The sequence below is a fragment of the Peromyscus californicus genome, unplaced genomic scaffold, assembly GCF_007827085.1.
Source record: "Peromyscus californicus insignis strain IS unplaced genomic scaffold, ASM782708v3 Scaffold_19__1_contigs__length_69161282, whole genome shotgun sequence".
Lineage (NCBI taxonomy): Eukaryota > Metazoa > Chordata > Mammalia > Rodentia > Cricetidae > Peromyscus > Peromyscus californicus.
Genome location: NW_026294491.1, coordinates 36,484,938 through 36,497,034, shown reverse-complemented (window position 1 = coordinate 36,497,034; position 12,097 = coordinate 36,484,938). Strand labels below are relative to the sequence as shown.

The 12,097-nt window shown below is 45.2% G+C and overlaps 1 protein-coding gene across 1 annotated transcript in view; it reads right to left on the bottom strand.

Moving 5' to 3' along the window:
* Nucleotides 1-338: 338 nt before the first annotated feature.
* Nucleotides 339-12,097, bottom strand: part of Lyg1 (lysozyme g1) — a 32,547-nt gene continuing 20,788 nt past the window's right edge. The window contains exons 2-5 of the mRNA XM_052745106.1: nucleotides 10,015-10,119; nucleotides 9,112-9,305; nucleotides 6,425-6,557; nucleotides 339-6,246 (exon numbers count right to left, since the gene is read on the bottom strand). Of these exons, the coding sequence (XP_052601066.1) occupies nucleotides 6,128-6,246; nucleotides 6,425-6,557; nucleotides 9,112-9,305; nucleotides 10,015-10,119 (551 nt within the window). The 3' untranslated portion in view covers nucleotides 339-6,127. The remainder of the gene's footprint in view (nucleotides 6,247-6,424; nucleotides 6,558-9,111; nucleotides 9,306-10,014; nucleotides 10,120-12,097) is intronic.

Below are 12,097 nucleotides of genomic sequence, written 5' to 3'. Positions count from 1 at the left end.
TCAAATTTGAAGCAAGGTTTAATTAAATACTGGCCAGGATGATGGGCTCTGGCCAGAACCATTCCAGAGTTCCCAGGAAATGGTGATGAGTCACATTTTGCAGAGGCTTATAAAGTCAAACCCATAAGGCCGCCTTATTTACCATCAGGTCCAATCAGGGGCTAGCATATATCCTGACTTATTCCCTGCCTGCAGACCTCCCACCTATATCCAGTCAGGGGCAAATGTACATCCTGACTTACTTCCTGTCCATGTTATCACTCCCCCACCCCCCCCCCCCCACACCCCACTCCTGCTGCCCACAGGTGATCAAGCACATCCGGTGCAGCTGAGTCAAACCAACTTGGTTAGGGGAGTGAAAACATGTGGCTTGTTCTCTCCCATAAACAATAGCTTCCAGCATTTCAGAAAGTATCTCTCCTTGGGCAAGGGGCTTGCAGGTCAGAGGCATTTTAGTTTAGTTTTGATTTCTTAGGAACAGTAATTAAAACTTAAAACGTATCTTTGGCTCTCAAACATGCCCTATCTCACACAAATATATAAACAAATGTAAAGAAAAAATTAAAATAAATAAGCCTCTATTTTTCTTTTTTTAAAAAAAAGACCTGCCAGATGGTATGACAGGAAACAGAAAAGCTTCTGCACAGCAAAATAATCTATCAGCCGTGAAGGGACAGAAGACAGAATGAGAGAAAACACTTGACAACTATGCATCACAGTATTAATGCTTATAAGATATAGTAATTTATTGTGTACCCTAATAAACTTGCTTGAGGATCAGAGGACAGAGCCAGCCATAAGATTTGACATACAGGTCAGGTAGTGGTGGTACACCCCTTTAATCCCAGCACTTGAGATCTCATGCCTTTGCTTGGGAAGCACATATGACTTTAATCCCAGGAAGTAATATGGCAAGGCAGAGAAATGTATATAATGCGTGAGGAAACAGGAACTCGCTCTCTTGAGGCTGAGGATTTCATAGAGGTAAGAGCTAGTGGCTGGCTGTTCTGTTTCTCTGATCTTTTAGCTTTCACCCTGATATCTGGCTCTGGTTTTTTTTTTTATTTTTATTAAAAGACCATCTAAGACTCAAACAACAATAAAAAAAATGTATTTTAAGAAATGCAAAAGTTAAACACAAAGCTCCCAAATCATTCAGTTGATAAATGGGTTAATGAAAGGAAGAGGCAGTTCTCAAAGAAAGAAGCACAAATAATGGTCAATAAACACTTGAAAAAATGTTCAACATCCTTGGCCATCAGTGAGCTGCAAAGAGCAAGGAAGCACAGTGCCCTTTGCCCTTGTTTCACCCTTCCTAAGAGAATGGCTGGCAGACAAAAGATGTGCAATAGCATTTACTGATCACCATATAATCAATACCGTATTTTCACATAGTCTTTGACTCCATTGTGCCCTCCCCAGTGCTCCCACTTCAGCAACGTGGCGTCTCTGGCATGCTTTCCTTGGGTGAGAAATGCCACCTCCATGTACACATTCCAGGTCCATTACTGAGCACACACATCCATGGAGGGAATCATAGCAAGACTCCAGGAGAACTTTATTCACCTTAATGTTTCTCCTGCAGGCTTGTGGCTAGAGCTTCACATTCTGTTTTCCTTATAATAGTTCAATGTACATCTCCAAAGGGGAAAGCTCATTCATTTGGTTTCCTCTGTTGTGTTCTTGGTGGGAATCTCTTAGCTGGATTCAAGCTTTGGGCGTAGGACTTTGAGCAGAGAGTGGGGAGACAAGGAAGGAAGGCCGGGGTTGGTGGGTATCAAGGGCCCCAGAGAGCATAAGGGGTACCATGAGGCTGCTAACAGAAAAAGAGCACTTCATACTCACTATGTGCAAGCCCTGTGTTTGTGCCTTATGTGCCAGTATGGTTGGACTTCTTTTCTTTTGCCTGGGCTGCTGAATGCAATTAAACAGAGGGAGCAGAGGCTCTTGTACTTCATGTATTACTTAACATTTAGGAATTGCTTCAAAAAAAATTTAGGGGCAGAACAAGCATGCTTGGCATGATGATGATTGTTATGGAACAATGATGAAGCATTGATATTAAGTTGGCACATGGGGGGCATTACTGTTACAAATCCAAACACTTGAATTTGCTAATTTAACAACATAGGACATGGTCCGTGTCCTTGAGGGACTCTTCCGTATAGCCTGGCTACAGATGACTGGGGTGCCTCTGTGCTAATTGGTTTTTGTCTCTGATAAAAATACCTGACCAATGACACAATGGAGGAAAGCTTTGTCTTTGATTTATGGTTTCAGAGAGTTTGGGCTAAGGTTTGTTGGAGCACCCTGCATTTAAGGTTGCAGTTCACCATGTCCAGATAGTTCTCTGAGCTCGGTGAATATGAAGGACTCCTTTAGCAGCAGGATTCCCTCGTTACCTAATTTGGGTAGTGTCTCTTGGCCTGGATGCCTGACTTTATTCGGAAACTGTCCCTGAGCTTGGATGCCTGACCTATCTTAAGTATGACCTTTGACACTGGTCCCTGCAAATGCTCCCTCCCCATCCCCACCATCCCTATGATAATTAGGTATTGTGTTCCAGCTGTATGGTAGGACCAAGCTGCCAAATGCAAATTAGGTGATGCCCCAGGTGCTGTCCCCATCCTATATATTCCCCTTACTCTGGAATAAAGCTGAGCTGTCTCACCATAGGTGACTTTTGGAAGGCTATTTCCATCGTACTCACAGCTGTCTGAACTCTGCTGGCTGCTTATGCTCCCTCCGCCCTTGTGGACCAGTGACCAATGATCCCCAGGGAAGAAGGAGACCCATAAAGGTTGGTTAGTTTCATTGTTTTTCAACCTATGGCAAAACTGAAACATTATGATGGAAAAAAAAAATGGAAGCCTCTGGAAAGAAGAGAGACAGACAGACAGAGAGGAGGGTGGGGAGAGAGAGACTGAGACTCTTCAGAGACACTCCTTCAGTGACCTACTTCCTTCACCAGTTACCAAGCCCATTCAACTGTGAATTCATCAATACATTAACCAGTTTATGATGCTAGTATTCTCATGATCCAATCACACCTCCATAGTGCCACTAGCTGAGGACCAAGCCCAAGGGAAGAGTTTAGCTGAGTTTCAGATCCTTTTGGTTAGAAGAAGATTTTGTGGTCCAGCAAGTAAAGTAGAGGGAATTTTAGTGAATGAAAAAAATGAGGACATGATGCTCCAAGGTATGGTTGAGGAGAAGGTTTATTGTAGCTATGAAGGAGAGCACAGCCAGAGGCCTCTGGAAGGTCCAGACTGAACATGGCTGGCAGACTGAACATGAACCAGACTTGGGGGATGGGGTGCAAGAGAGGAGAGAGGGAAGGAGAGGGGGGCTAAGAGGCCAGGAGACCAAGATCATTGTCTTAATGTTTCTACTGCTGTGAAGAGACACCATGACCACAGCAACTCTTACAAAGGAAAACAGTTAAGTGGGGGGTGGGAGCTGGCTTACAGTTTCAGAGGTTCAATGCATTATCATCAAAGTGGGACATGGTGGCATGCAGGCAGACATGGTGCTGAAGAAGTAGCTGAGAATTCTACACCTTGCAGGCTACAGGAAATGGACTGTTTCACTGGGCGTGGCTTGAACATATATGAGACCTCAAAGCCTGCCTCCACAGTGACATACTTCCTCTACCAGACCACACCTACTCCAAAAAGGCCACACCTCTTAATAGTGCCACTCCCTTTGGGGGCCATTTTCTTTCAAACCACCACAAGCACCAAAGAGGGCACATAGCCAAAGCTCGAGGGCTGGAGAGGTTTAGGGTAGGGAATGGAGTATGCCAGTCAGGGTGACTCTGTAACAGGTACTTGCATTGCTGAGAACCTGGCAGCTGGCATACCTTTGATATTTTTAAACAGGCACCTCAGTTAGCCATTTGTCCGGAGTTTGAGGCCTAACACTTGAGGACAGTGAGATGGCTTTGGAGTCAAGATGCTGGCACACAGTTGTTAGCAAGTGACTTTCCCCAAACTATTTTACCCAGTCTATGTGACTAGTCAATGTTAGAACATGGGTCTATACCTTTAGGCTAGATCCTACAGCCTGGGTCATGTCATGCCTCCTTAAAGCTTTCTCTGAGAGAATGAAGAAGGAGCAGTCTGTAGTTGGCTCTTCTTCCTTTGTCACATTACTATGCTGAAGTAAACTGAGTGAGGTGGAACTTCTTGCTGTTATGCCCAGATCTCAGGGACTCTTCAAAGACCACCATGAAGACCGAATCCGTATGCAGAAGCAAAGAGCCTTTATTCAAGCTCGAGCTTGGGCTCTTCATCTGTCCGACACAGTGATGAGAACAGAGAGCTCCATGCCCAGTTGGGGTAGGGATTTTATCATAGCAGAGGTTGGAGTGAGGGGATTTCCAGGGTTCAAGACCCTGATTAGCTGACATTTATCTAGGGATATCTTGGTGAAAGGGTATAGGTGTGTGCTGGGCTAAGGAACATCTGGTGTTCTTAGCTATAATGGTCAGAAATATTTGGGAATGTCAGGTACTTTCCTCTTAGGTTGGATTTTTAGTTATTTTCCCCCTGGATGCTGATTGGCTCATCCCTGGGTGATGGCAGTTTGTAGTTTTTCCTGGAACTGGGTGTTGCCTTACAGTAAACTGAAACTAAGGCCTACTCTCTGGCTGGTTTGTTTAAGTCTGCCATGGCAGCAGTGTAGCCAAGCTTCCCTGGGTCCCACGCTTGCCATCCCTAAAAGGCTATACAAAGTTAGCTCAGCAGATTTGTAAGGGTAGACTCTTCAAGGGCTACAACCTAGAGAGGCTCTTCTGGCCTCCCGTAGCCATCCCTCATGGTGGCTGCTCTCTGAGAGGACTAAGCAGACATCATAACAGACTGCCCAGTCTTCTCTCAGAGATCAGGCCTCAATTTCAGTTTCCTGAGACTGGACAGACAGTTTCTGGGGAAGAGCCACAAACAAAGGGCAATTAATCACTGGTGTCCCTAACAGCAGGGACTAGGGGGATAGGTTGCACCAAGTTTGGGCCACTGAGCCAGCCTCCACAGTCAGTATGTGCTAGAGCAGCCAACCTCCATGGCAACTCAAGGACAAAGCCTGGGACTTGTACAGGCCTGCCCCAAAATGGATAACTGTATCCCTGACAAAACCCCAACTAACACTAGCCAATTAAAAGTTACTAACATGATTGCCACTCACATAAGGCAATCATATCTAAGATGAGCTAACTTCCTTGGATACTCCCCTTAGTTAGGCTTAAAAGGAGCTCACATACCTCTCCAAGGGTCATTGCCATCTTGCTTTCTTCCAAATATAGTACGAAACTTATACTAGAAGTATCATTTATTGGGGTAAGATGTTGGCTCAGTGGTTAAGAGCAACTGATCCTCTTCCAGAGGACCCAGGTTCAATTCCCAGCACTGACAAGGTGACTCACAACCACCTCTAGCTCTAGTTCCAGAAGAGTCGATGCTCTCTTCAGGCATTGCATGTATGTGGTTCACAGATGTACACATAAGCAAAACAGCCACACACTTAAAGTAAAAATAAATAAAAATCTTGCTGGGTGGTGGTGGTGCACTCCTTTAATCCCAGCCCTCGGGAGGCAGAGGCAGGCAGATCTCTGAGTTTGAGGCCAGCCTGGTCTTCAGACTGAGTTCCAGGACAGCCAAGGCTACACAGGGAAGCCCTGTCTCAAAAAAACAACAAAAAAATCTTTAAAAGTTAAAAATTACTATTTATCATTGAGGCTGAAGTAGAGATAGCTAGGTGGTAGAGCACGTGCTCAATACACGTGAAGCTCTGTGTTCAAGTCCCAACACTGCCCAAAAATCAATGCTTAAGTGTAATTGACATGAAATCTAGGTTTCCTGAGCTTTATTTGCTGAACTTGGCCATTGGATTCCTTGAGACATAGGACTCATCTCACAGATATACGTATTAGAGCTCACATCTGGGGAAATGTTTTAGAAAGACACAGTCTATAATGCAGGTAACGACTTTTCCTTTAATATGATTTGTCATATTTTGACAGCTTTCAAATCTAACTCAGATTCGAGGTTGCAGTCTCCACCTGCTAGCCAAATTGGTGGAATAGGAGAGCCTCCTGTACGGCAGCGGAACCTGAGATTCATCTGAGGTGCTAGAAGCCGTGGTTCTTGAAGTATTTGGCTCGCGCAAGGACATCATTGCAGAAGTCACAGTTTAGATCCTGGTTGCTTCGGACAAAGGTAGGACCCTTACTGTAGGCACAGAGTCCACCTGGAAGTCATGTGACAGGTTAGTCCTCACCCAGCTTGGGGGCACTCAACATTAAGTTCAGATTCCCTCTCCCAGCTCAAGACAGCTGTGGCCTGAGAAGTCTGGTTTTTATTAAGAGATAAACATTTATCTCTTAATTCCAGGCCGTGAAACAACTGGCCAACAGTGGAACACATACCTCTCAGGTACTGGTCGGGAGTCCAGCTAGGAAACCTTGCCTGGACTTCTTTGATTTTAGATGTCAGGATCTCAGTTTTCTGGGAAACCCAGGAATCACTCTTCCAAGATGTGGGAGGGTAGAAGCTTGAGTCCTAGAGAGAGGGAGGCAGAGGAAAACCTGGTGAGCATCCTCAGCCGAAGGAGCTACTCTCTCCTCTCCCTTCTGTTCTTCTTCCACTCCCCATCTCCCTGGAGGTTAAGTGGAGACGCTACATGCATCTAGGACTTAAGAATTACTGTCCAAAACACTTAAGGCCAATGTTGTCAAGGACATGGAAAAGTTGGAATCCTGTGCACTGTTGACGGGAATGCAAAATGGTGTCACCACCATGGACAAAAATAAACTACAGGGTTTAGGCTGAGGAGGGGCAAGTAGTCATTTCTCCGTTGCCCCACTGTAGCAGGTCAAGTCAGAGGCCAAGACGGTTGATGCATGCAGAATCCAGTGCAATGCCCTTCCTCCATGCCGCAACTCTCAACTCCAAACGAAGCAGGAAGGGATCCTGCCTGTGCTTCAGGCCCCCTTGCAGGTGATCAGAATGTCTGGAGGTGACTTGAAACCTTCTTGGATGCCATAGGTCACCATTTTCACAGAGATCTCATCGGCTCGAGGAGAAAGGACTGAATTTAGAGACTTCTTATTTCATCCCAAAGGAGATGGACCGATCTTTCCCCCAAGGAACAGATTTTATAAAAGAGAAAACGGGAAAGTAGATGTCACCATTTCTAACGGCACAAGGCGTCCTCGGGCCAAGTGCTCTCTTTGCCAGAGTAACTGATAACAGGGACTCCTCTGTGGGTCCTGTTTCCTCATTGGTGGCTCACTGCTCCATCTCATCAGATTACTGAATATATCCATAAGTCAAAATGAGATAAGGTATCAGAGGGAATTTTTTTTTTCCTGGACAGGGTTTCTCTGTGTGGTTTTGGTGCCTGTCCTAGAACTCACTCTGTAGACCAGGCTGGTCTCAAACTCACAGAGATTCACCTATCTCTGCCTCCTAAGTGCTGGGATTAAAGGCGTGCACCACCACTGCCCGGCCAGAAGGTACTTTTTTTTTTTTTTTTTTTTTTTTTGGTTTTTCGAGACAGGGTTTCTCTGTGTAGCTTTGCGCCTTTCCTGGATCTCGCTCTGTAGACCAGGCTGGCCTCGAACTCACAAAGATTCGCCTGCCTCTGCCTCCCGAGTGCTGGGATTAAAGGCGTGCGCCACCACCACCCGGCCAGAAGGTACTTTTTAATTGAAGTTTATTACAAGTAGTCAAGAGAAGCCAATTCCAAGATCATTAAGGAGTGAATTATCCTAAAAGCTTGAAAATGACACACTGCACACAGGTTTCTCAACAGAGAAGCAACAGGAAGCTCCATTCTCATTTTTACCCTGGCCCCCAACAGTGGCTCAGCCCCCCCAAAAAAACTCTGATGAGTGATATTGGGTCCAATCAGTGTAAGAATAAAACTCAACCCTCAGAACTAAGAGTTATATAGAGAGAAGACAAGGAAGGGAGAATGTAATATTTTTAAGAACCTACCAGACATAGCTACTTTTGTTTTTTTTTTTTTTACATTATTCCATTGACTCTTTATAATTCAATTGGAACGGCATTTAGGAGCTGGAGTAGAGATCGGCAGTAGAGCACCTGCTTAGAGCACACAAAGTTTAACTCCCCAGCACTGCCAAGAGCAAATGGAATTCTACAGGTAGGGCAACAGGCCCAGTGAAGTAAAACGACCCATTCAAGGTCACACAAAGACTACAGCACAAAGATGCAATTTGTGGTCTTTCTCATGAACTAGTGCCCCGTGGGGAACCCCAGAGTAGTGTATCTCGGGTGGTGTGTCCTGGGGGATGGGTCCTGGCAATAAAGCAATATTCACTCTGAAGAGAAACTGTGCCTCCAAGTGCAGCGGAAATGGTACCAGAATTGCTGCGGCCCTCACAAAACCCAGGCGGTACGGTTCACTCACTATTCTGCACCACTGTGCCATCTGTTTTTGTTTTTGTTTTTCGAGACAGGGTTTCTCTGTGTAGCTTTGCGCCTTTCCTGGATCTTGCTCTGTAGACCAGGCTGGCCTCGAACTCACAGAGATTCGCCTGCCTCTGCCTCCTGAGTGCTGGGATTAAAGGCATGCACCACCACCGCCCGGCTCACTGTGCTATCTGCAGTGAAACCATAATCATGTTCCCTTGAAGCTGTGTCACAAAGCAGAAGGGCCACATTCTCTGTCTGTCTGTCTGTCTGTCTGTCTCTGTCTCTTTCTCTCTGTGTGCATGTGTGTGTATGTATGTACATGTATGTGTATGTGTATGCATGTGTGTGTACGCATGCGCATATTCACATGGAGTGCATGTGGGGGGATGTGCATGTGTGTAAGCATGCCTGTGGAGGCCAGAGATCAACATTGAATATCTTCTTCAATCTCTTACTGAATGTGGAGCTCACTGATTCATCTGGCTGGCTAGCGAACTCCAGGAATCCACCTGCCTCCACTTTGAGAACACAGCATTGAGATTACAGGCACCATGGCTGGCTTTCCAAATGGGTGTTGGAGATCTGAACCTAGGTTTTCACGCTTTTCCAGGTAGTACTTTGCCTGCTAAGCCATTTCCCCAACATCAAATTACCTTGACTGATGGAGCATTACCTGTATCACCCCGATTCCATTACCCATGTTGCCCATGTCGACCACAAAATTGCCACCCTGAGACTCCCTTGACAAGACACCAGCGATCACTGCAGGATCCATACAGTATTTCCGGCCAACAATTCTCATCGTGGGTTGATATCTCAGAAGATATGGCCTGTCTATTTCAGCCAGCCTTTCAGAGGCACGGACTCCTAGAGCAAACACAAAAGGAAGTATGTGGCTGAGGGTGATTTAGGTTTGGACTTAGGCCTGTGACTGAAAATCCCAAATTTAAACCCCTAGTAGTCATTTCCTGACCTCATATTTTAAGACCTTTTCTGTGAAGCAGAGTCAACACCCCATGCATCTCCTGATGTTAGAGATCTCTGTGGCCACTAGTGGCTGTGAGCTAAGCTCGGTCCCTTCCATGACAATTCTGTAGGCACTACTGGTACAATCCTAAGGAACCCAGAGAAGGTTTCTCAATAAACTGCATCATGCCACTGCAACAGGTCACTGTGTGAAGGAGAAAGTCCCCTAACCCTTCAGTAAGTTTTTGGTAAGACCCCTGGACAATTTTTCTCACAACTGCCCAACTTTCTACTCTTATGTGGTGCCAATAAATCACATAATAAGAAAGTGATAACGATTTACATGGGATAGCCTTGGTTCTAGTTTCTTCTACAGTTCAAGAAGCACTCTCACCCCATGATAGAGAGTTTGCAAAAACTCTGTAAAGGTGGATATCTAACTCCAGGAGGGACTTGAAAAACTACGTGACTTGTTTAAGAAGCAGAGCCAGAGCTCTCACAAAGGCTTTGAACTCCATGATGAGTGCTCTTTCCTTCCATGCCTTAGTGTAGGACCATGAGAAACAGCAGGAGTCAAGAGGAAATTGTAGACACAGAGATTGTTAACTACCGCAGTAAGGCAGGCCATGCCGTCTTCCAATCACGCAAGACGCTCCTGGGGTGTTCAGGGTTCGGATGTTTCCATAGCATCCCCAACTGCTGCTTTCAGAGGAGCCTGCAGATTGAGAAAGGTTCAGCCTGGGGGACTGAGCTAGAAGGCTGTGAAGGAATTACATCATTAAAAACAACTCTGAATAAAATCAGTGAGAGCTAGACCACCACTCTACACTTTAACCTCTTTTGAAATTTAGGTGGTGGTATCACAACACAGCTTTGATTTTCAGTTCTCACCTCCTTTCCTGCAGACACAAGGAACCGCTCGCTGGAGCAGTTCCTTCTCTGAAAAGCTCAAGGGCTGTCTCATAGCTCACTGTATGGTGAGGTATTCATGTCTGCATGTATTAAAACATGTATTTTAAAGCATGTATTTTAAGGCTAGAGTCTTCCTGGTGTCTCCACTCAGACCCCAAGTGAAGGTATGGTCTATAAACAGGGACTGGGATTGGCTTCAGCTTCTCCCGGAGCATTCTGGGCAAGGGGCAAAGGTTGCAAAGAGACTGTGTGCAGACGAGTCATGGGATCCGGTCTCTATATGAGGTCTCTATATGCATCTTTCTTTTCTGTCTTATGTCTGTCTCCCAAGAGATCTGTGGTATTCTCGTCATCACTGAATGTGAGGCATTGCTTTCATTAATTACTCGACTAATTAACTAATGTTTTTCGAAACGGGCTTCATGCAGCCCAGATTAGCCACCGTGTAGGCAAGGATTGTCTTGAACTCCTGGTTCTCCTGCCCCAACCTCCCAAGCACTGGGATTACAAGTGTGTAATGAGCAGCCAAGTCCAGGATCCCTCTTGTCTTGGCCTCCCAGTGTAATCCAAGCCACTATGCCTTGATTTTCACATAGGTGAAGATCAAACTCAGACCCTCATACTTGCCTGGCAAGCACGTTTACCAGTGTGTCATGTCTCTAGGCTCGAGACAGTACTTGCAGAGTAGATTTTATTCTTTGAGTAAAGTAAGTTAAATTATTCACTCAATAACTGTCAGTTCTTGGGAATTCTATCTATGGCATGTCATCATATGAGTCCTGCATGTTTACATAAATGCATTTTAAGATTCTATGTTTTTTTTTTATATATGTGTATGTGCAGGAGTTTATGTGTACCACATTCAAAAAGGAGCCTGAGGAAGCCAGAAGAGGGATCAGAGCCCCTGGAACTGGAGCTACAGGTGTTTGTGAGCTGCCGGGTGGGTGCTAAACCCAGGTCCTCTGCAAGAGCAATACGTGCTTTTAACTGCTGAGTCACCTCTCCATCACCAGGTTCTGTTTTTATAACAGCTTCACGGCACTGACATCTGAAAATACTAGTGTTTTGGAGTAGATGCTTCTACTCCATAGATGTGGATAAGTTAATCTGAGAGAAATGTTATTTGTGGAAAGATCTGGTGATTTGTGAATATATTCATAGTAAAAAATTAAGCAGGTGTCCTTATTAATGTCTCAGCCAGTGCATTTCTGATTTCATGATTGTCTCTAAACAAATTCAGTGTTATGGTGTTTGATGATTGATCTTTATTGTCATGTTGATGGAGATTCACAGTCACCATGGACGCAAATCCCTCATAGGTCTGTGAGGGATTCTCTAGAGTAATCGAGCCGGGAAGACCTATCCTAAATGTGGGTGGTACCCTTTCATGGACTGCTGTCCTGGACTGAATAAAAAGGAGAAAATGAACTTAGTACTGGCATCCATCTCTCGCCAATCCCTGATGATAGATGTTATGTGACCAACCACCTCAAGGCTCCCCCTGCCATGACTTCCCCACCATGATGGACTATAATCTCAAACAGCAATCCAAATTTAGCCCTTTTTTCCTCGGATTGCTTTTGTCCCAACAATGAGTAAAGTAACTAACGCGGTTTAAGAGGTTTTATAGCAGCAATGAGCAGTTACAATGATGAATATTTAAAGCCTGGTTTCAAGCAACGTTGTTGCAAGTGCACATGAATTAGAGGGAACCCCCATCCTTTCATGGGACTCTTGGGGCAGGCTGCTTCTCAGTAGTTACTCCTAACTCCAGGATTTAT